The sequence below is a fragment of the Saimiri boliviensis genome, chromosome 6, assembly GCF_048565385.1.
Source record: "Saimiri boliviensis isolate mSaiBol1 chromosome 6, mSaiBol1.pri, whole genome shotgun sequence".
NCBI lineage: Eukaryota > Metazoa > Chordata > Mammalia > Primates > Cebidae > Saimiri > Saimiri boliviensis.
Window position 1 is genome coordinate 37,926,260 of NC_133454.1, and position 24,694 is coordinate 37,950,953.

Genomic DNA, 24,694 nt, shown 5'->3' on the forward strand with positions numbered 1-24,694 from the left:
GTATATGCCTATTTCTATCCTTGTGACATGTGCCACCCTCAACCTTGTGATGATGTCAGCACATTACCCTCCTGACATGAATATATGTATGTATGTGTGTGTGTATGTATATATATATATATATACTCAAGCTGAAAAGGCAGAAGAAAATTTAGGTTTGTCAGTTTTTCTGACATTGAGCTTTTTTTTTTAACCACTAGGGATATCAGTTTCTCCCTCCTTTTAAACATATGTATTGCAAATATTTTCTCTCAGTCTATTATTTTTCTTTTATTTATTGCTCTTCATGGGCATTATGTTTTCTGGCTATCTAGCACCTTGTGAACACCCCTGCAATTTGGAGGTAACTTCTACCCTTTACTTTTGGGAAGTCCAAGTGAAACCTCCAAAATGCAAGGAGATTTTTTTGCATCCAAAATGTAAGTGTGGGACCTAGGTTTACAAACAGACTCATCAGGGCCGGGCGCGGTGGCTCAAGCCTGTAATCCCAGCCTTTTGGGAGGCCGAGGCGGGTGGATCACGAGGTCAAGAGATCGAGACCATCCTGGTCAACATGGTGAAACCCCGTCTCTACTAAAAATACAAAAAATTAGCTGGGCATGGTGGCGCGTGCCTGTAATCCCAGCTACTCAGGAGGCTGAGGGAGGAGAATTGCCTGAACCCAGGAGGCGGAGGTTGCGGTGAGCCAAGATCGCGCCATTGCACTCCAACCTGGGTAACAAGAGCGAAACTCCGTCTCAAAAAAATAAAATAAAATAAAAAATAAAGCAAACAGACTCATCAGTGCAAGACTAGAATTTTGAAGTGAGCAGCTTAAAGAAGGAGGCACACACAGAATTCATTTCACTGGCAAAGGTAGTGGCAGAGACCACTTTCAGGCCAGGCAGACCTGGCACAGCAATGGCCTTGGTTAGAAAGAAGTGATGGTGATGTCTATGGCCATACCACCCTAAATGTTGGAAGCTAAGCAGTATTGGGGCTGGTTAGTACTTGATGTTTATGTCCATACCACCCTGAAAGTGCCTGATACTGAAAGCTAAGTATGGTTGGACCTGATCAGTACTGGGATGGGAGAAAGGGTGGTGGTGGCTTCCTCTAGTGCTTGATGGGGCTGCAAGGGTGACAGTTTCCTTATAAGGGCAGTTCTGCATTTGATTTTGGATCATTCCTGGGTCCAGTCTTCAGTGTGATGCCCTCCACTTCTGGAATATTTTGTGGACTCCCTGAGATGCTTCTAATAAATTTTCTTCTACCTTTTCAGCTTAAGTCAGCTGGTGGTGCCTAGAACTAAAGCTTTTTGGAGGAGGGTGGGGGGATGGAGTCTTGCTCTGTGGCCGAGGCTGGAGTGCAGTGGCGCAGTCTTGGCTCACTGCAACCTCCTTCTCCTGGGTTCAAGCGATTCTCCTCTTAGTCTCCTAAGTATCTGGGATCACAGGCATGTACAACTACATCCGGCTAATTTTTTGCGTTTTTAGTAAAGATGGGGTTTTACCATGTTGGCCACACTGGTTTTGAACTCCTAACCTCAGATAATCCACCTGCCTCAGGCTCCCAAAGTGCCGCGATTACAGGTGTGAGCCACCACACCCAGCTGCTCTTTTTTATGTATTTTTTTTTCTTTTTTTTATGTCAGACTGACAATGTGCCAACGTCAAAAGAAAGTTTGAGGGTAGCATATCTCACACATGCCTATGAACACCCAGTCATCATACTCATAAACTACAAAAGGATCTGGAACTAAAACTCTTACCTGCTTTGTTGTCTTTGGCCATGCATTAAATTTTTCATTTTTAGGAAGTTAGATTCTTCACTTTTTTACATGCCTCTTAGAAAGAATTAAATTGATGGTTACTTTTGGATTTAGATCTAGTATGTGAGTTGTTACTAAGGCAGTTCAGTAAGACTGAAGAAAAACAAAGTTTTCAAACATTATATAACCTCCTAATGTTTACTGTATACCATTCTTTTCTTTTTTTTTTTTTTGAGACGGAGTTTCGCTCTTGTTACCCAGGTTGGAGTGCAATGGCGCGACCTTGGCTCACCGCAACCTCCGCCTCCTGGGTTCAGGCAATTCTCCTGCCTCAGCCTCCCGAGTAGCTGGGATTACAGGCATGCGCCACCATGCCCAACTAATTTTTTGTATTTTTAGTAGAGACGGAGTTTCACCATGTTGACCAGGATGGTCTCGATCTCTTGACCTCGTGATCCACCCACCTCGGCCTCCCAAAATGCTGGGATTACAGGCTTGAGCCACCGCGCCCGGCCTATATCATTATTTTCTAAATTAAATTCCAAAGACATCTGTACTTGGTCACACAATGTTCATACTGTTCCAACTTGAATGTAATAAAACTTCATTTATTTATAAACTATGTATTACTTAGACATTTCAGCAGTTAAAATTGTCCTTCCTATTTGAATTAAATGAGATTATTTTATGTTAATTTTTACTATCATTGATAATAAAATATCTAACTTGTTCCCCTCAAATTTGTATTTTAGGATTTTTTCAAAGACCCAAATGTTATTCCCAATTTGAAGTTACTTTCAGATTCTTCTGGACAATGGATTACATTAGGTAAATAAATTTTTCATCTTTTCAGGTAACATTTTACTATTATAACAAAATTTTGCCTCAGGAATTTTCATTATTAAAATATAAATTGTGAATGAGCCAGGCGCAGTGGCTCAAGCCTGTAATCCCAGCACTTTGGGAGGCCGAGGCGGGTGGATCACGAGGTCAAGAGATCGAGACCATCCTGGTCAACATGGTGAAACCCCGTCTCTACTAAAAATACAAAAATTAGCTGGGCATGGTGGCGCGTGCCTGTAATCCCAGCTACTCAGGAGGCTGAGGCAGGAGAATTGCCTGAACCCAGGAGGCGGAGGTTGCGGTGAGCCGAGATCGCGCCATTGCACTCCAGCCTGGGTAACAAGAGCGAAACTCTGTCTCAAAAAAAAAAAAAAAATTGTGAATGACTCATTTGTTTTATACGTCAAGATCAAGTATGACCAGCTGTGCCAGGCCTTCCCTGCATCTCATTCCTGGGAGTCTACTGCTACTATCCTGGCTTAACATTTAAAAGCAATTTTTCTCTCTTTTTATTCATATAAAAGTATTTATTGTGTATTTTCCATGTACTCTCCTAGATGTAGGGAACATTAAGGTAAATAAGAAAACCTGTACTAAAGGAACTTGATATGTTAAAGAGTATGTGTGTGTATGTGTGTGTGTGTCTGTGTGTGTGTGTCTGTGTGTCTGTGGGTGTGTCTGTGTGTGTACTAATGTGTCGAAGGTACTACCATAGGAGTGTAGCCAAGGGCTGGATGTGGTGGCTCACACCTGTAATCCCAGCATTTTAGGAGGCGGAAGCGGGCAGATCACTTGAGTACAGGAGTTAAAGACCAGCCTGGCCAACATGGAGAAACCCTGTCTCTACTGAAAATATAAAAATTCGCCAGACATGGTGGTGAACGTCTATAATCGCAGTTACTTGGTAGCTGAGGAAGGAGAATCAATTGAACCTGGGAAGAGGAAGGTTGCTATGAACTGAGATTGTACCACTGCCCTCCAGCCTGGGCAACAGAGCAAGACTGTCTCAAAAAATAAAAAAAAAAATTAAAAAGTGTGAGCAAGGCTGGGCGCGGTGGCTCAAGCCTGTAATCCCAGCACTTTGGGAGGCCAAGACGGGTGGATCACGAGGTTGAGAGATCGAGACCATCCTGGTCAACATGGTGAAACCCCGTCTCTACTAAAAATACAAAAAATTAGCTGGGCATGGTGGCGCGTGCCTATAATCCCAGCTACTCAGGAGGCTGAGGCAGGAGAATTGCCTGAACCCAGGAGGCGGAGGTTGCGGTGAGCCGAGATCGCGCCATTGCACTCCAGCCTGGGTAACGAGTGAAACTCCCGTCTCAAAAAAAAAAAAAAAAAAAGTGTGAGCAAGAGGAGAAGAGTGATCAGTTCTGCCCCAAGAGAAAAGATCAGGTAAAATCTCAGTTGGGATGGGTACATGGATTTCTCACGGAATCAGCCAACCACGGGACTTTTCTTTTTTTTTTTTGAGACAGGGTATCACTGTCACCCAGGCTGGAATGCAATGGTGCTTCCTGGGTTCAAGCAATTTTCATGCCTTAGCCTCCCCAGTAGCTGGGATTACAGGCATGGGCTACCACACCTGGCTAATTTTTGCTTTTTGTTTGTTTGTTTGTTTTTTTAAGACAGAGTCTCACTAGCTCCCAGGCTGGAGTGCAGTGTTGTGATCTCAGCTCACTGCAACCTTCGTCTCCTGGGTTCAAGAGATTCTCCTGCCTCAGCCTTCGAGGTAGCCATCACACCCAGTTAATTTTTAGTAGAGATGGTGTTTTGCCATGTTGGCCAGGCTGGTCTCAAACTCCTGGACTCAGGTAAATCCACCAGCCTCAGCCTCTCAAAGTGCTGGGATTACAGGCATGAACCACCACACTCAGCCTAATTTTTTTTTTTTTTTCAGTAGTGATAGGGTTTTGTTATGTTGGCCAGCTGACCTCCCAAACACTTAAACACTTAATAACACTCACTTAAATCCCTTCCATAACTCTCAGGTCAAGGAGGAAAGCAGAGTTAATAAAAGACTATTTTGGGAAAAATTAATAGGAAAGCTATATTTTAAATTTTAGGTTGAAGTATCTTGGCAACAGAATGAATAAAAGCTCCATTTAGAAGGAGAGTCTGATTGGTGGTATGGATTTATACTTAAGAAAATGCAAATTGATGTTAAGTTTGGTGCTTTTTTGTTTGGGGATATATTTTGGTAAGTTGCTACGTTATATTCTCATGGAAGTCTAGTACCCTTACACAAAAGTAACTTAAAGTATTAGTCAAGAACAAAATTACAAGGAGTTCATGATACTAGACTTAGTAGGTCACATTTTATTGCTTTTGGCTAAAGACTACTGCAAAATTTATAGAGCAAAAAGCTGGTACAGCATGATCTTCAGACTGCTTACAAAATTAAACTGAGTATCTGAGAAAATATATTTACCCAACTCAAAATTTTCAGAAGGAAATAATCAGAGCTATGTATCACAGTATTTATAAAACGTGTTTACAGTAACTTGAGTCAATCTATTTGAAAGATAAAGTTCACTGAAATAAGTTCTAAAACCTCTCCCCATATTAGTACATACACAAAATAGCACTAACTTTTCACTAATTTTTGAAAAAAACATTGCAAAAATAGGTTCTAAAATACCACATGTGCCTCACTTGATGCATTATAAATACTCTGAAATATAGGGCAGAAGAGTAATAACACTCTATTTCAGAGGTGCAAGTTCTAGTGGCTTGTTAGTACTCTTCCATTAGCTCATTTTTAGTTCCTCTTGCTTTTTCTTTTTCTGTTATATTTCTTTTTCTGCTATACCCGCCCCCCAACCCCTCTTATTTTCCTCTGGGGCCCTTTTAAAGCAAACTAAGCAGCTTTTTTAAATAGGTGAAGAGACATTCTTTTGGCACGTGAACCAGTTCTAAAGAAAGTGATGATGGAACCTCCTTCAATGTGCTGCACTCCCTAGAGATTGCCAGTTGTCAGTGCTGTTTTATCCTCTCAGCCAGCCTCCATAGCTCCTATGTTTAGACACACTTTGTCTTTTTTAAATAACATGCAATGGATGCTTCCTATGTGCTGAGCTAAGGGCATCATACACATTACTTCCTTTCATTCATAAAACGACTCAGGAGAGGTATTATTATATGTCACTATTTTACAAATGAATAGTCAGAGGCATAAGTTAAGTAATTTGTGCAGTTTTACACAGCTGAATGAGCAGATTTGAGATGTAAATCCAGGCTCCAGAATTCAAGACCTTGACCACTTTACTCTCCTGCCTCTGTCACTTCCACATTGATTGGGTTGCCAGAAAAGTACTAACTTAAGACACCAAATAATAAGGAGGCATCCAGTGTATTATAATGCTAGTATTAGGGGAAAAATGTGTTCTTTCTGTATGTGATGATAATGATGCATTACATGTCTTATAAATGCTGGGGACATAATTTAGTGACATTCCTACATAAAAAGATATCATGTGCTATGGAGTGAGTTGTGCCCCCACCCCTGAATTCCTATGTTTAATCCCCAACGCTTCAATGTGATGGTTTTTGGAAATGGGGCCTTTGTAAGATAATTAGGTTTAGATGAGGGCACAAAAGTGGGGCCCTCATGATGGGTTTAGTGCCTTTATAAGAGTTAAAACACTAGAACTTGCTGTCTGCCATCTGAGTACACAGAAAGAAGGCAGCTTTCTGCAAGCCAAGAAGAGTACCTTCACCAGCAACTGAATCATCTGGACATTGATCTTGGACTTTCTAGCCTCCAGAACTTTGAAAAATTAATGTCTATTGTTTAAGCAACCCAGACTATGGCATTTTATTATAGCAGCCCAAGCTGACTAAGACAGATCTTGGTACTGAGAAGTGAGGTGCTGCTATAACAAATATCTAAGATTGTGGAAGTGGCTTTAGAACTGAATAGTGAGTAGATGCTTGAGGTGCATGTATATGGACATCATGGGCAATTCTGGTGACACCTCCCATGGAAATAAGGGTATGTTATTGGAAACTGGGGTAATCTTTGTTATAAAGTGGCAAAGAACTTGGATAAATTGTTTTCTGTTGTTTTATGGAAGATAGAACTTGTAAGTGATGAAATGGAGATTTAGCTGAGGAGATTTCTAAGCAAAGTGTTTAAGTGATGTCTTGCTTATAGTAAAGTATGAAAAGAGAGATGAATTGCAGAGGGAATTTTTAATAAAAAATGAACCAACATTTGAAGATTTGGAAAGTTTTCAACTTGTCCTTATTATAAAAAATGAGAAAGTTTATTCTGAAGAGAACACTGTTCAAAACACCAACAGCCATTTGATAAAGAGATCGTGGGTATGACTCATGGACCTAATCAGCCATTTCAACAGAAGTCAGGAATAGAGATGGAATTACATCAGCAGCAAAGACTCTGCTAGTTTGAATTATAGGGACCAGAAGAAATCAGATGAGATGAAGGAAGGCCGTTGGACTTCTTAAATCCTGCAAGACTGTACCATAGAGCTATTGGGCTGTGAACATGTGCTATTCTTCAAGAAAAGGTTAGAGCCGGGCGCGGTGGCTCAAGCCTGTAATCCCAGCACTTTGGGAGGCCGAGGCGGGTGGATCACAAGGTCAAGAGATCGAGACCATCCTGGTCAACATGGTGAAACCCCGTCTCTACTAAAAATACAAAAAAATTAGCTGGGCATGGTGGCACGTGCCTGTAATCCCAGCTACTCAGGAGGCTGAGGCAGGAGAATTGCTTGAACCCAGGAGGTGGAGGTTGCGGTGAGCTGAGATCACGCCATTGCACTCCAGCCTGGGTAACAAAAGTGAAACTCCGTCTCAAAAGAAAAAAGAAAAGGTTAGAAAGACCCCGAAGCAATTCAGAGATCTTCAGGGCCATCAGGGCCAAGCCACCATTTCATCAGGCCAGATGGCCTCCAACCAAAGCCTTGGAGGCAGGGCCACCCTGCAGAGCATGGGTGCTAAGTTGGCCCTGTGGAACCTTGGAGATTGGGTCACCCAGAGCCTTCAGGGCTCTACTGCCACCAGGGTAGAAGACTGCCACCCTACTGGGTCCAGAAGCAGAGTATCAAACCAAAGAAGATTATCCTTAAGCATTTAAGATCTGAAGAAATTTTCTTTTCTAAGTTAAGGGCTTGCTTGACACCTGTCACTCCTTTCTTATTTCCTGTTTCTCCCTTTTGGAATGAAAGTGATAGCTTATGTCTGTCCCACCTATATATTTTGGAAACACATACCTTGTCCTTCTTCACAGATTTACAGCTGGAGAGGAATTTTGCCTTAGGAATGAATCATACCTCATCTACCTATAGCCAATTTTTACATTTAGAAGAGAATTTGTACTTTAGAGTTGATACTGGAATGAGTGAAAGTTTTGGGAACAGGGCAAGGTGGCTCACGCTTACAATCCCAAGACTTTGAGAGGCCAAGGTAGGAGGATCACTTGAGCCGGGCCTTTGAGACCAGCCTAAGCAAAGCAGCAAGACCCTGTCTCTACAAAAAAATCATCTGGCCATGGTGGTGCACACCTGTAGTCCCAGCTATTTGGAAGACTGAGGCAGAAGGTTCACTTGAGCCCAGGAAGTTGAGGCCACAGTGAGCCATGATCACATCACCACACTCCAGCCTGGGCAACAGGGTGAGACCTTGTCTAAGAAAAAAAAAATTTTTGTGGGGCTGTTGGAATGGAATGAATGTATTTTGCATGTGAGAAGAACATGAATTTGGGGTTCTAGTGGTGACAGACTCAGTGACTGAACTATGTCCTCCTTAGTTCATATTTCGAAGTTCCATAACCATCCTTCCCTCTACCTCATTGAAACTCAATTATTTCCCAAAGGCCCCATTTCCAACTACCATCACATTGAGGGGTAGAGCTTCAACATAGAGTTCAGTCCATAGAAAATGCTATTTTCATGTCTTAGTATATAAATTTTGAAGGGATAGAATTCAGTCCATAACAAATTCTGTTTTCATGTCTCAGATTAAGTGGTTTGAATTTAATCACATTTTGTCACCATCCAAACTCTCCTTACACTCCCCAAATCAGAGCTAGGTTAGACTAATTAAAATGGCATGCCCAGTGTCCGTCCCTCATCTTGTATCCACTGACCAATCTTCAGAAACTATCAGGCTCTACACCGCTCTTGTTTTTTTAGTCTTTCAACATGCCTAGAACTCTTCTTATCAATTTCTGTGGTCTCCTTTTTTCTTTATCTAATCCCTCAGAGGATTTTACCTCTAAACAATGGAAGCTTCTTAATTTAGCAGCATAGCTTTTGCAATTACTGAGGCATACACAGTTCTTGGCTTCAGGCATCCTTCATGCCTCCACATGAGCCTAGCTCAGGACATAGAACAGGTCCTAGCATGACTCTCAAGTGGACAGCCGAAACAGGTAGTGTAAACATTCACCAGTATTACTTTTCTTAAGCACAAGCTACTTCTCAGGTCAGAGATCCAGCAAATGTATCCAGAGTAGGGATACACCAAGGGCCACCACACCTAGGTTTACAATCTTAGAACTTTTAAACAAAAGAACACCATCCCCCTTCTATCTAAGTGAGTGTGTGTGTGTATGTGTGTACATAGAGACTGATTCAGTGATTGATGGAGGTAATAACAAAAATACCCATTTTAATCTTTATGATTTTCTGTAATTTAATAGGACCTCTAGTAGCAGAAAATCCATTCCTGAATGATAAATTCAGGAAATAAGTGTAGGATAGGGGATGGAGGATGGGAGAAAAAGTAGGTCTATAAGAGAAAAATAGATAAAATGCCATTATTTCTATTTTCTGTAATTCTGAATTTGTGATAATTTGATTAAGTCCTTATTTGAAATTTACCTTCACTTGGAAAACTGTTTTTTGTAGTAAACACTATGAATGAGATCACAAAGGAGAAATTTTTTTGTTTGTTTGAAATGGAATCTCATTTGGTCATCCAGTTTGGAGTGCAGTGGTGCCATCTCAGCTCACTGCAAACTCTGCCTCCCAGGTTCAAGTGATGCTTCTGCCTTAGCCTCCTAAGTAGCTGGGATTACAGGAGCCTGCCACCACATGCAACTAGTTTTTGTATTTTTATATTTTTAGTAGAGATGGGATTTCACCATGTTAGCCAGGCTTGTCTCAAACTCCTGACTTGGCTGGTCTCGAACTCCTGACCTCAAGTGATGCACCTGCCTCGGCCTTCCATAGTGCTGGAATTAAAGGGGTGACCCACTCACCCAGCCAAGAAATTTTTAAATGAAGAGAAATGTGTTCAAGATATACTCAAGGACTTTACAAGTGCCTATCAGTTAAAATTTTTCTGGCTGGGCATGGTGGCTCATGCCTGTAATCCCAGCATTTTGGGACGCCAAGGTGGGCAGATCAGCTGAGGTCGGGAGTTCGAGACCAGCCTGACCAACATGGAGAAACCCCATCTCTATGAAAAAATACAAAATTAGCCAGGCATGGTGACGCATGCCTGTAATCCCAGCTACTCAGGAGGCTGAGGCAGGAAAATCACTTGAACCTGGGAGGCGGAGGTTGTGGTGAACCGAGATCACACCATTGCACTCCAGCCTGGGCAACAAGAGTGAAACTCTGTCGCCGGGCGCGGTGGCTCAAGCCTGTAATCCCAGCACTTTGGGAGGCCGAGGCGGGTGGATCACAAGGTCAAGAGATCGAGACCATCCTGGTCAACATGGTGAAACCCCGTCTCTACTAAAAATACTAAAAATTAGCTGGGCATGGTGGCGTGTGCCTGTAATCCCAGCTACTCAGGAGGCTGAGGCAGGAGAATTGCCTGAACCCAGGAGGCGGAGGTTGCGGTGAGCCGAGATCGCGCCATTGCACTCCAGCCTGGGCAACAAGAGCAAAACTCCGTCTCAAAAAAAAAAAAAAAAAAGAAGAGTGAAACTCTGTCTCAAAAAAAAAAAAATTGTGAGTTACAGCATTAAGCATAATATGAATCCAAAATCATACAAAGCAATTATGATGCTTTTATAGGCAATTCTGATAATGTATGTGTTAAGAATTCTCTACTACATTTTTTTAAATGTATTTCATTTTTAAGCATTCATCTAGTTGTCTAGTCCTGAAATGGTGAGATTTTGTTATAAACTCTTTTTTTTTTTTTTGAGACAGAGTTTCTGTTGCCCAGACTGGAGTGCAGCGGCACAATCTTGGCTCACTGCAACCTCCGCCCCTCCCCCAGGTTCAAGCAGTTCTCCTGCCTCAGCCTCCTTAGTAGCTGGGATTCAGGCATGTGCTTCCACACCTGGCTAATTTTTGTGTTTTTAGTGGAGATGGGGTTTTACCATGTTGGCCAGGCTAGTCTTGAACTCCTGACGTCAAGTGATCTGCCCTCCTTGGCCTCCAGAAGTGCTGGGATTATAGGCGTGAGCCACCATGTCTGGCCTTGTTATAAACTCATAATGATTTTTTTTTTTTAAGACAGGGTTCACCATGTTAGGCTGGTCTTGAACTCCTGACCTCAGGTGATCCACCCGCCTTGGCCTCCAAAGTGCTTGGATTATAGGCTTGAGCCACCACGCCTGGCATAAACTCTTAATGATTAACAGAAATGAAGAAGCTGCAAAATAAGAATTTAATAAAATTCATAAACATATATATTTTAAATATATCAAAAATGTCATATTTGTTAACTTCTTAGAATTTCTGCATAGTAATTTATTTTAGATATAGTTGAGAATACCAGATTAATTTTTCTATCTCCATTCTTATAAAATATCTTTTTTCAGGAACTGAAGTGAAAAAAATTGAAGCTATAAATGTTCCTTGCACACAGCTTTCAATGTCATTTTTTAATCGGTTATATGATGAAGATATTGTACGAGACAATGGACATATCGTTAAATGTTTAGATTCTTACTGTGATCCATTTCTCATTTCTGATGAGTTACGAAGAGTAAGTACAGAATTTTAAAAATTCACAGTGGAATTTTATTTCAGGAAATGCAAAAATGTCAAAAACCTTTTTCCTGCTTAAAGCATAAAATGCCTTCTCATAAAATAACTTTTATTTATAAATAATGATCAGTAATAATCCTAACACTGGTAGATTTCTACTTAGATGCACTTAGCCATCAACTTAATTATTTGTGTATTTCAGTAATTCTCAAATAGGTGCTACTAACATCTGACAGGTAGAGATGCTGCTAAACATCATATAACTCACAAGACAGTCACCAGAAAGTCATCTGCCCCACACCTGTCTGTAGTGCTGAAGTAGGGAAATCCTGGCCTATTTAATAAGGCTATTTTTATTCAATGTGGGCTTTTTTTTTTTTTTTTGAGACGGAGTTTCGCTCTCGTTACCCAGGCTGGAGTGCAATGGCGCGATCTCGGCTCACCGCAGCCTCTGCCTCCTGGGCTCAGGCAATTCTCCTGCCTCAGCCTCCTAAGTAGCTGGGATTACAGGCACGCACCACCACGCCCAGCTAGTTTTTTGTATTTTTAGTAGAGACGGGGTTTCACTATGTTGACCAAGATGGTCTCGATCTCTCGACCTCGTGATCCACCCGCCTCGGCCTCCCAAAGTGCTGGGATTACAGGCTTGAGCCACCGCGCCCGGCCAAATAATTTTTGAATTCTTTTTTTTTTTTTTTTTTTTTTTTTTTTTTTTTTTTTGTTTGAGACGGAGTTGCGCTCTTGTTACCCAGGCTGGAGTGCAATGGCGCGATCTCGGCTCACTGCAACCTCCACCTCCTGGGTTCAGGCAATTCTTCTGCCTCAGCCTCCTGAGTAGCTGGGATTACAGGCACGCGCCGCCATGCCCAGCTAATTTTTTGTATTTTTAGTAGAGACGGGGTTTCACCATGTTGACCAGGATGGTCTCGATCTCTCGACCTCGTGATCCACTTGCCTCGGCCTCCCAAAGTGCTAGGATTACAGGCTTGAGCCACCGCGCCCGGCCTCAATGTGGGCTTTTTTTTTTTTTTTTTTTTTTTTTTGAGACAGAGTGTTGCTCTTGTTACCCAGGCTGGAGTGCAATGGTGCGATCTCGGCTCACCGCAACCTCCGCCTCCTGGGTTCAGGCAATTCTGCTGCCTCAGCCTCCTGAGTAGCTGGGACTACAGGCACGCGCCACCATGCCCAGCTCATTTTTTGTATTTTTAGTAGAGACGGGGTTTCACCACGTTGACCAGGATGGTCTCGATCTCTCGACCTCGTGATCCACCCGCCTCGGCCTCCCAAAGTGCTGGGATTACAGGCTTGAGCCACTGCGCCCGGCCTAATGTGGGCTTTTAAATTTATCAAATGAATATTAAAAACATCCCCGGGCTGGGCACGGCAGCTCATGCTTGTAATTTCAGCAGTTTGGGAGGCTGAGGTAGACAGATAGTTTGAACTCAGGAGTTCAAGACCAGCCTCGGCAACATGGCAAAACCCTGTCCACAAAAACTACGAAAACTAGCCGGGGCTGGTGGCTCACACCTGTAGTCCCGGCTGCTCAGAAGGCTGAAGTAAGAGGATTGCTTTGAGTTTGGGACATCAAGCCTGCAGTGAGCTGTGATCATGCCACTGCATTCCAACCTGGGTGGCAGTGCAAGACCTTGTCTCAAAAATAAAATTAGATAAATATAAACATCCCAGGAGCAAAAGAATCTTTTTATCTCATTGCTGATAACAACAAAGCCATTGGATTAACTAAATTCAATTTTGTTTTAGTGATAGGTACACTGAACTTGGAATTAAAATATATAGATTTTTTACCTTATTCCTGATTTATTATTTAGAAGATAATAATCATAGGCAATTTCTCAATCTTTTGAACCTCAAGATCTTATGAAGATGAAAATGCCCATTCTACTTTTCTACCTTCTTCCTAAAATCACTAAGAAAATGAATTGAGGAAGCATTTAAATGTACTTTTTAGAAAGTAATAAATGCTGTTAAAATGAAATGCCAGCTTGGCCAACAAAATAAGACCCCCATCTCTACAAAAACGTGAAGAAATAAGCCAGGTGCAGTGGAGTGCACCTGTAGTTCCAGCTGCTCAGGAATCTGACGTGGGAAGATTGCTTGAGCCCAGGAGTTTGAGCCTGCTATGTGCTATGATTGTGCCACTGCACCGCAGTCTGGGCAACAGAGTGAGACCTTGTATCTAAAAAAAATAAAAATTAAAAAAAAAACTATATTATTGATATTATCAGTTATAATTATTGATAGTATTAAAGTAGTTAAAAATGAGGGGGCTTTCATGTCAAATAGTCATATGTTCAAATCCTGGCTTTGCCACTTAATAACTGATCCTTAACTTCTGTAAGTCTCAGTTTCTTCATCTGTAAAATGAGCATAGTTTTTTTTTGTTTTTTTTTTTTTTTTTTGGAGACAAAGTCTCACTCTGTCACCAGGCTGGAGTGCAGTGTCACAATCTCAGTTTACTGCAACCTCCACCTCCTGGGTTCAAGCAATTCTCCTGTCTCAGCCTCCTAAGTATCTGGGACTACAGGTGCCCACCACCAGGCACAGCAAATTTTTGTAGTAGAGACGGGGTTTCACCATGTTGGCCAGGCTGGTATTGAACTCCTGACCTCAGGTGATCCACCCACCTCAGCCTCACAAAGGGCTGGGATTACAAGCGTGAGCCACCATGCCTGGCAAAACGGGCATAGTTTAAGATTCATGTGAGATAATGTACTTACTGTGCTTAGCACAGTGGCTGGTGCTTAGTAAGTTTTCCATAATATTAACTACTACTAATTACTACTGTCACTATTATCCTCAATTAAGAGACAACAGAGATGTACAAGTCTGATATATTACAAATCCAGATAGGAATGAACTAGAAAATCTACTGATCCATCATTCTGGCCACAGGAATATTGTCTGTAGGAGAAAGGGAGGCATCCAGCTAGTCTACATTAGGGCAATACCTAAAAGCACTCATTAACTTAAAGAAGAAAATCAAATTAACTTACTGAGAATACCCAAACACACACAATTGAATGAGACTACATATAGTTTGCTCTTTAGGTAAATGAAGTATATCTAACATGAGATACTATAAATACTATACATGGCCTGGCACGGTGGCTCATGCCTGTAATCCCAGCACTCTGGGAGGCTAAGGCAGGCAGATCATCTGAGGTCAGGAGTTCGAGACCAGCCTGGCCAGTATGACAAAACGCTGTCTCTACTAAAAATATGAAAATTAGGCAGTTGTGGTGGCAGACACCTGTAATCCCAGCTACTTGGGAGGCTGAGGTATGAGAATTCCTTCAACCCGGGAGGCAGAGGTTGCAGTGAGCTGAGATCATGCCACTGCACTCCAGCCTGGGTAAAAGAGCAACATTTTTTCTCAAAAGAAAAAATTAAACAAAACAAAACAAAAAGTACTATGTAGTAGGGATCTGATATTAATTTCTACTTCTCCTTACCAAGGATTGGAAATTAGTATGCAGGAAATGTTTGGTCTGGGTTTGCCTCCTTTTGGATACTACTGTCAGCTCTTTTCTCTCACACTGTTCTTATCTGCCATAAGGGTCTAAAGACCCTTACCTCTAATTTCAGATAATTCCCTGTCACTTCTACAGAAAGAATATCATGAGTGGACTCTTTTTTTTTTTGAGATAGAGTTTCGCTCTTGTGTCCCAGGCTGGAGTGCAATGACGCAATCTTGGCTCACTGCAACCTCCGCCTCCCAGGTTCAAGAAATCCTCCTGCCTCAACCTCCCAAGTAGCTGGAATTACAGGCACACACCCCCAAACCTGGCTAAATTTGTATTTTTAGTAGAGAAGAGGTTTCTGCATGTTGGTCAGGCTGGTCTTGAACTCTCGACCTCAGGTGATCCACCTGCCTCGGCCTCCCAGAGTGCTGGCATTATAGGCATTAGCCACCATGCCCAGCCAGTGGACATATTTTTTTTTAAAGAAGAATTCGTTTTCCAACAAAATACTCTGCAAAACTGCTTGCTGCCTGTCTTATTTGTTGCCATGAATAGCACCTCTATTCTTGAAATGCTGGAGCTCAGTGTTTTTCTACTAGTTGCCTTTATTGCTTGCTCTTGAGTTCATCGTTACACTGTGGCAACAGGGAGAGAAGGCTTTTAACTTGCTTGCTTTCTGGCTGATTTAAAAAAAAAAAAAAAAAGAACTAACATTCAGCCTGAGCCTGAACTAAAAAGGGTCCCCCATTGTGCAGCATTACAAAGTCTGTTGGCTCACTGTAATGTAAGAACTAGTAACAACTTCTTTCCTGACTGTGGCTCAGAAGTTTGACCAGCTGTCTAAAAGCTACATAGCTGAAGAGATCTATATGTGAATGCAGAGGGAGAAAAGCCATAGAGTGTTAGTTTTCACATTCATTCCAAATTTTTTTTAAATTATTGTATTTTTAAAAATTACACAGCCTAGTGGAGCATAGTGGCTCATGCTTGTAATCCTAGCACTTTGGTAGGCAGAGGCAGGTGGATCACTTAAGGCCAAGAGTATGAGATTAGCCTGGCCAACATGATGAAAACCCATCTCTATTAAAAATACAAAAAATACACTTTGGGAGGCTGAGGCGGGTGGATCACGAGGTCGAGAGATTGAGACCATCCTGGTCAACATGGTGAAACCCCGTCTCTACTAAAAATACAAAAATTAGCTGGGCATGGTGGCATGTGCCTGTAATCCCAGCTACTCAGGAGGCTGACACAGGAGAATTGCTTGAACCCAGGAGGCGGAGGTTGCGGTGAGCCGAGATCGCGCCATTGCACTCCAGCCTGGGTAACAAGAACGAAACTCCGTCTCAAAAAAAAAAAAAAATACAAAAAATAGCTGGGCATGGTGGCAAGCTCCTGTAATACCCATTGCACTCCAGCTTGGGCAATGAGAGCAAGACTCCATCTCAAAAAAAAAAAAAAAAAAAATTAGCCAGGCATGCTGTGTGTTTCCTGTCACCTCTCTGTTGAATTCCAGTGTTGTCTCTTAGATGCCTTTTTTGAAGTGTGAATATCTACTTGCTATTTTGGATTTTGGTTCTACTTTGTACAGGAAGTGAGTACCAAATGCCTCAAGTCAACCATCTTGACACCCCTCCATATAGAGTTGTTTATATGTATTTATTTTCTTTTTCCACTTCATTTCTTGACCAGAGATTTTTTGTCCTATATTATTTGGGTCTCATCTATATTTTATTTTTAGCTATTTCAAATTCTTTTTTTTTCTTTTTTGATCTGTCACTCAAGCTGGAATGCAGTGGTGCAGTCATGGCTCATTGCAGCTTCAATCATCTTCTGAGCTCAAGCAAACCTCTTACCTCAATGTCCTGATTCACTGGGCTCCAGGCTTTCACCACCACATCCAGCTTATTTTGGGGGAATGTTTTAGTAGAGATGAGGTCTCACTTTGTTGCTCAGGCTGGACTCAAGCTCCTGGCCTCAAGCCATCCTCCTGCTATGGCCTCCCAAAGTGCTGGGATTATAGGCATGAACCACCGCACCCGGCGTTCACGTTCTTTTTTAAAAATAGGTGCTGGGCCTGGCGCGGTAGCTCAAGCCTGTAATCCCAGCACTTTGGGAGGCCGAGGCGGATAGATCACGAGGTTGAGAGTTAGAGACCATCCTGGTCGACATGGTGAAACCCCGTCTCTACTAAAAATACAAAAAATCAGCTGGGCATGGTGGCGTGTGCCTATAATCCGAGCTACTCAGGAGGCTGAGACAGGAGAATTGCCTGAACCCAGGAGGTGGAGGTAGCGGTGAGCCGAGATCGCGCCATTGCACTCCAGCCTGGGTAACAAGAGCGAAACTCCGTCTCAAAAAAAAAAAAAAAAAATAGGTGCTGGGCACAGTGGCTCACTCCTATAATCCCAGGGCTTTGGGAGGCTGAGGCAAGATCACTTGAGCCCAGGAGTTTGACACCAGCATGAGCAATATAGTGAGACGCCATCTTTAAATAAAGAAAGAAATAAAGTAGGTAGGATATAAACAATCCAATGGAAGAAATAGATAAATTACGTTCTTCACCTTTTCATACCCACTACAATCGATAAATGAATCAGTTGTCTGTAGTTCCCAGTGACATAAGAAAATCCCCTACATCGGATCTAGTTTTCTGCTTTCTGTAAGAGGTAGCAAGACCACAGAAGAGCAAGAGTCAATGTCAGCAGGTGATGTACGAAGTGATCTTACTAGAGGAGAGCAGGAAAGTGAAAACTGGATATGAGCCTCCAGCAACAGAATGGTTCAAAAGGGAGTACTTGTGGGAGTAAGAACAAAGTGATCCAAGCTCCATAAGAAGAGAGAGCTTAAAAAATGACTGTTTGGTCTCTGGGTAGAAGCAAAGATGAGAGGCCTTATGGGATGAAAAAGTGTCCCATTTATTTCCAAATAAGATTTGAGGTTACATAACACTAAAACAATTACTAAAAATATAAACTAGAATTAAGAAATAAAGTGGAAGGAGGGAAGACTTAGCCACTGTGTTTTAAATTTTGATTTGTTGTTTTCATTGAATGTCAGTTCCTAATGCTAAAATAGAGGCAAATAAATGCAGATTATAGGTTACTCTCTCCAGTTGACTCAAGATTGATTCTTAAAATAGGTGTAAGATTATTTTTAAGTATATAAAATGAAAACTTTGAAAACGGAAAAATTAAAACTTGGAGTTATGTTACATTTAGATGAATTTTGTCACCTTAGGTTTTGCTAGTGGAAGACTCAGAAAAATATGAAGTATTCGGCCAGCCAGATAGAGAAGAGTTCTTGTTTTGTCTTTTCAAACACCTTTGCCTTGGTGGAGCCCTTTGTCAATATGAGGATGTGATTAACCCATATCTGGAAACAACAAAGCTTATCTATAAGGATCTGGTGAGGTAATGTTTGCTAGATCACAATACGTAAATCTGTAGTTAATAGAATAAATTATTTGTTTAACCATGATGGAATTACACAACGTCACTCAGTGATCATATTAACAGCCAAAGTATATCAAAAGCACTAACTTCACCCTCTTCTCATAACTTTTCCCCTCCCTTCCAGAATAGAAAGATTTGTGGATTTCTCTCTTGCTTAGTTCTCAGTCGTCTCATTCTTCATCTATTTCTTCTGCTTTTTTCCTCATTCAGACCTGTTACCAACTGCCATCTTCCAAGACTTCTTTTTTTTCTTACCAAACCTCCTTTTAAATCTGAAGGCAACAGAAGAGATCCCCCTAGATGTTTGAGTTTGCTTAACTAATAGTAAAAACAATAATTACCTTTGTTCCAAGGAAGTGGAAGAATTTTCATGAAGGCGTAATATTTACCTTTTCAAATTAATCCCAAGCTATACAGTTTGTTTGAGTATTCTAGGAGCATCTTTCTTTTTGAAGATAAAATGGGAATTAAAACCTTATAAATTTCTTATTTGTATCTTTTTTTTTTTTTTTTTTTTGGAAAATTAAAGCAATGAAATTTGTACCTTTCTTTTAACTGAAGTGAATATTCTTTGGTTGGGTTTTTCAGTTACGAAGATACTGGATCATCTTAATAGGCAAAACAACAGAAAACAAAGGGTCTTAAAGTTTAGTTATATAATTCAATAGGAGAAAACCAGAAGTAGCTTCTCATTGGACTAATAATTATTGCTTTACTTATGCTCAACACCTTAATTCTCATATCCATTCCATGTGTCATATAGCTATACAGCAAACTGCCTAATTTAGTTATTCAGTTAATTTATGATATCGTGTTAAAAACAGAAAAATGTTTCTATAATCTGTGATTTTAATGAACAAGTTATTATCAACAAATCAAGATTATTGGAAGAAGATCTGTTAGAAACAGAATTTCAGAAAAAGCATAAACATACCTATTAATATATCAAACATACTGTCCTAATTATTTGAAGTTCATGTAAATCTGCTAGACTGCTTCTAGCACTCCCTGAAGAAACTTCTCTGTGTACCCTACACATACACACACACATGCACAAATGCACACACACGCATACTACTACCACTACCACCACAGTATACCCCATCAGCCACATGAACCTGTGGAATTCCTGACTGCTACTGTGTGCTACTGAGAAGGAGCAGATTGTGTTGGAGATATGTGAAGTATAAATAAGTTTAGAACCTAAACATTGAAGAAACTGCTATTTTTCCCAACATTCCCTTCTCCAAATTCTCACCTGTGATTCTCTTCTGCATTTTTGGATGCTAAGAAAAAACATGATTGCTTTACAGTGTGTAACCTACCCTTGCAGATAAACATTAGTGCTAATCCATTCTAGCACAGTCCATCTCTTATGTTTTTACATGTTGGGGGCACACTACTATAAAGTGTGATTTTAGGAGTCTCTAACTTAAAACAAAAGGGTAAAAATATTATGAAAATATTTTCTTCCTCATCCATTATAACAGGTACTATAAAATACACCCTTTTATTGTTTTTATTTTTTATATTTTATTTATTTTTATTATTTTTATTTTTATTTTTTTGAAACAGAGTCTCACTCTGTTGCTCAGGCCAATGGAGTACAGTGATGTGATCTCAGCTCATTGCAACTTCCACCTCCTGGGCAGGAGAATCAAGGGATTCTCCTGCCTCAGTTTCCCACATAGCTGGGATTACAGGCACATACCACCATACCAGGCTAATTTCTTTATTTTTCATAGAGACAGGGTTTTACCATGTTGGCCAGGCTGATCTCTAACACCTGACCTCAAGTGATCTGCCCACCTCAGCCTCCCAAAGTGCTGGGATTACAGGCACAAGCCACCATACCCTACCAAAATACACCTTTTCAATGTTTTTAAAAAACATTTTCCTTAAAAAGATTGGGATTTCTTTAAATCAAATAAGCAATACTTTAGAATCACCCATTTTGTTAGAAGAGTAAATGATCAGACCGGGTGCGGTGACTCATGCCTGTAATCCCAGTGCTTTGGGAGGCCAAGGCAGGAGGATCATCTGAGGTCAGGAGTTTGAGACCAGCCTGACCAACATGGTGAAACCTCGTCTCTACTAAAGATACAAAAACTAGCTGGACCTGGTGGTGAACGCGTATAATCCCAGCTACTCCAGCTCCTCGGGAGGCTGAGAGAGGAGAATTGCTTGAACGTGAAAGGCAGAGGTTGCAGTGGGCCAAGATCATGGCCATTGTACTCTACCTGGGCAACAGGGCAAAACTCCGTATCAAGAAAAAAAAATTATAGTAATAATAAGTTAAAAATTGTATTAAAAATGTTTTACCAACTGCAAGGCATTATAAATATAAAGTATGGGCCGGGCACGGTGGCTCATGCCTATAATCCTAGCACTTTGGGAGGCCAAGATGGGAAGATTACCTGAGGTCAGGGGTTCAAGACCAGCTTGGCCAGAATTGTGAAACACCGTCCCTAAAAAAAATAAAAAATAAAAATAAAGTGTTTATATATTTATTAACGTATGTAACAAATTATAACTATATATGTGTAGCTTATTTTCTTAATCCTTAGTTAGCTTTCTCACTACATATTGCCACAGGAAATCTTCTGTGGGGAGAGTAACTGAAAGAAGCTACTGATAAAAAAATTATTATTATTATTATTTTTTTTTTTTTTTTTTGAGATGAAGGTCTTGCTCTGTCACCCAGGCTGTAGTGCAGTATCGTGATCTCGGCTCCCTGCAACCTCTGCCTCCCTGGTTCAAGCAATTCTCTGCCTCAGCCTCCCGAGTAATTGGGATTACAGGTGCCCATCACCATGCCCGGCTAACTTTTTTGTATTTTCAGTGGAGATGGGGTTTCACCATCTTGGCCAGGCTAGTCTTGAACTCCTGATCTTGTGATCCACCACCTTGGCCTCCCGAAGTGCTGGGATTACAGGCATGAGTTACTGGACCTGGCTGAAAAAATTATTTTTTAATACGATATAACTTAGCAATATATAATACAATAAATAGTTGTTATATATATTGTCGAATTTGATTTTCATATACTAAAAGGAACATATTATTTCCAATTTACATATGAGAAAATTGAGGCTCAGAAAGGTTAATCTTACCCAAAGTCAAAGAACAAGTCAGTGGCAGTACTAGCATTTGTATTTACGTTGTTTAAGTCTTCAGTCTAACATGCTTTTATCTACCCCATACAGCTGTCTACACTTCAGTCTGACTTTTACAAATCCCTGTTTGTCCGATTATTGTCTCTGTAGCCTGGGAAGGTAATTTCATCATCTGAGTCTCAGACTGACCTTAAACCTTCTAACTGTGAGATTCAATTTTCTACTGTTGTAATTCAGTTGACCTTGCCCATCCTTGGATAAAGCCTCAGATGCCGTTTTTTCAAACCACTTAGTTGGATAGTGTGTATTTCCATGTTCTACATGAATAAGAACACTTAAATACTAAAAGGGATCATTACTTAAATGTATATGCTAATGCCTGTTACATGTTAAAAGCATCTTTGTTTTTTCCTTTTTTAGTGTTCGAAAGAATCCTCAAACCAAGAAAATACAAATTACCTCTTTTGTCTTTAAAGTTACAGCCTATGTAAGTGTGAGAGAACTTTTGCAACGGAAGAATTTAATTACTTTTTATTAATAGAGTTGTTACAACTGGAGTTAGCAATTAGGACAATGTTATGCCTAGGAGAAAAGACAATGTTATTTAGAGTTTTATTAAAATTAAAAGTTGATAGAGTATGCTTTTGTTTGGAGAACAGTTTGAACTGTTCCCTGGCTTTCATTCTGTCATCTGTATCTAATAGCATTGCCTACTTATTTGAGAGCTAAATCTGTGACTCAAATGGAGTAGAACACGGTTCTCTTAGTCTGTCAAACCATCGTTTATAGGGCAGATAAATAAGAATGCCATAAATGTCTTTATACAAAGAATCTGGTACTTGAATTTTATTATACAAAAGATGTTATTACAAATAAGCAATTTCTAAGTATCTTCATTCAGTCACCTAACAAGTATTTATTAAATATATACTGTGTATCAGCTATTGTGCTAGGCTAAATCACAGGGATAAATAAAAGAAACATAATTCATACCGGTGCAATGGCTCACGCCTATAATCCCAGCACTTTGGGAGGGCAGATTGCTTGAGGTCAGTATTTTCTAAATCAGCCTGGCCACATGTTGAAACCCCATCTCTACAAAAAATATGAAAAATTAGCCAGGTGTGATGGCAGACACCTGTAATCCCAGCTTTTCGGGAGGCTGAGACGCGAGAATTGCTTGAACCCAAGAAGTGAAGGTTGTAGTAAACTGAGATGATACCAACATTACACTCCAGCCTAGGCAACAAAGTGAGACTCCAACTTCAAAAAAAATTTTTTTTAAATAAAAGGGGCCGGGCGTGGCAGCTCATGCCTGTAATCCCACACTTTGGGAGGCCAAGGCGGGCAGATCACCAGGTCGGGAAATTGAGACCATCCTGGCTAATGCAGTAAAACCCCATCTCTACTAAAAATACAAAAAAATTAGCTGGGCGTAGTGGCATGTGCCTGTAGTCCCAGCTACTCAGGAGGCTGAGGCAGAAGAATCACTTGAATCCAGGAGGCAGAGGTTACAGTGAACTGAGATCACACCACTGCACTCCAGCCTGAGGGACACAGCGAGACTGTCTCAAAGAAAAAAAAACACACACAAAAGAAAGAAAATTGCTAAATAGAAAATTTTTGCGGTATTAGCACTTTAAAAGCACTTTTAAAAAATGGTAGGATTTGTCTTTGGACTATAAATTCCTTAAAGACAAAAATTATGCATGTAAGTATAGTACATATATATTCCTGTCATAGTAGACTGTGCTGTCCATAAATATTTTAAATCATTAGTTAATTTCCAATTTATTGTCAAAGATTTTATATGTTTCCTGTTTTGACAGAAAATACATAATAGGCGAATATGTTGATTATCACTTAAACATAGTTGTATTCTAAATAATTTAGGTTTGTCTTTTTCAGGATTCTGCCGGTATGTGCTATCCTTCAACAAAGAATCATGAACAGACATTTTCTTACTTTATTGTGGATCCTATCAAGCGTCACCTTCATGTTTTGTATCACTGTTACGGTGTAGGAGATATGTCTTAATGCTCTTTCAGATGATGTACATCTACTGTTTTTTATTTATCATTTTTCTATTTTAATACTAACTTACAAACATTTACTTTGCAAATTAATTCAAGAAAAATATAAAGAGCTTACTTAGAGTGGAAGAAAGCAAACACCAAGATGCCTTTTTTAAAAATTTGCGTGGGAAAAAAGGAAAAAAAGGAAAAAAAAAAAATTTGCGTGGAATACTAACCAGGGATAAAATTTCATCCCTAATGAAATCTATACCAAAAAATTTGGGGAATTTTTACAAAAAGTTACAAGGAATTAGAAGTCTAATTCATATTTGTTGCATTATGATCCAAGTGACTCCTCAATTTTTCATTTATTTTAATTTATAAGCTAATTAATTCTGGATTGAAAATGTAGCAGAAGGCCGGGCGCGGTGGCTCACGCCTATAATCCCAGCACTTTGGAAGGTCGAGGCAGGCGGATCACAGGGTCAGGAGTTCAAGACCAGCCTGCCTAATATAGTGAAACCCTGTCTCTACTAAAAATACAAAAATTAGCTGGGTGTGGTGGCACGAACCTGTAGTCCCAGCCACTCGGGAACCTGAGGCCGGAGAATTGCTTGAACCTGGGAGTTGGCGGTTGCAGTGAGCCGAGGTTGCACCACTGCACTCTATACTGGGCAACAGAGCAAGACTCTGTCAAAAAAAAAAAAAAAAGAAATGTAGCAGAAAACTAAACATTTCTACCACTGATCATTAATATGAATTGTTAGTTTATTTAACTTGTTTCATTTAATTACATTTCTTCATTGCAGAAGACTTTACATCTCTAAAGCTAGGAAAAGCCTAACAGTGTTTTAGCTTCATTTGTTTCACTTAAAAGCCTCAATAAAAAAAAAAAGTTCTGAAAGTAGTTGTAAACTCTTTTATCACATAATAAATTAAGCTGCAGCAGCCCCACAGTTAATACAAGAGCTCCATGTAAACAGAGAAGGTTGCCTGATGGTATTAGTAAGTTGTTCAAAGAGTGAGAAGCAGATTGTCTTAGTACCGTTCCTCATGTCATTCATAGAATGAATATATGACCTAGACTTTTTTTATGACAAAAATTATTGATATAT

At 40.4% G+C, this 24,694-nt stretch overlaps 1 protein-coding gene and 1 non-coding gene across 3 annotated transcripts in view; one reads left to right on the plus strand and one right to left on the minus strand.

Moving 5' to 3' along the window:
• CFAP300 (cilia and flagella associated protein 300) overlaps positions 1 to 24,295 on the plus strand; it is a 35,285-nt gene extending 10,990 nt beyond the window's left edge. The window contains exons 3-7 of one of the 2 annotated variants that reach the window (XM_039471465.2): positions 2,503 to 2,578; positions 11,343 to 11,509; positions 18,234 to 18,406; positions 21,985 to 22,051; positions 23,473 to 24,295. In XM_039471465.2, coding sequence (XP_039327399.1) covers positions 2,503 to 2,578; positions 11,343 to 11,509; positions 18,234 to 18,406; positions 21,985 to 22,051; positions 23,473 to 23,601 — 612 coding nt within the window. In that variant the 3' untranslated portion in view covers positions 23,602 to 24,295. The remainder of the gene's footprint in view (positions 1 to 2,502; positions 2,579 to 11,342; positions 11,510 to 18,233; positions 18,407 to 21,984; positions 22,052 to 23,472) is intronic. The other variant, XM_074400476.1, reaches the window with a different exon arrangement.
• Positions 1,628 to 1,731, minus strand: LOC120364841 (small nucleolar RNA U13). Its single transcript, XR_005579978.1, has one exon. It is a non-coding gene; the product is annotated as a small nucleolar RNA U13 (small nucleolar RNA).
• Positions 24,296 to 24,694: the final 399 nt, after the last annotated feature.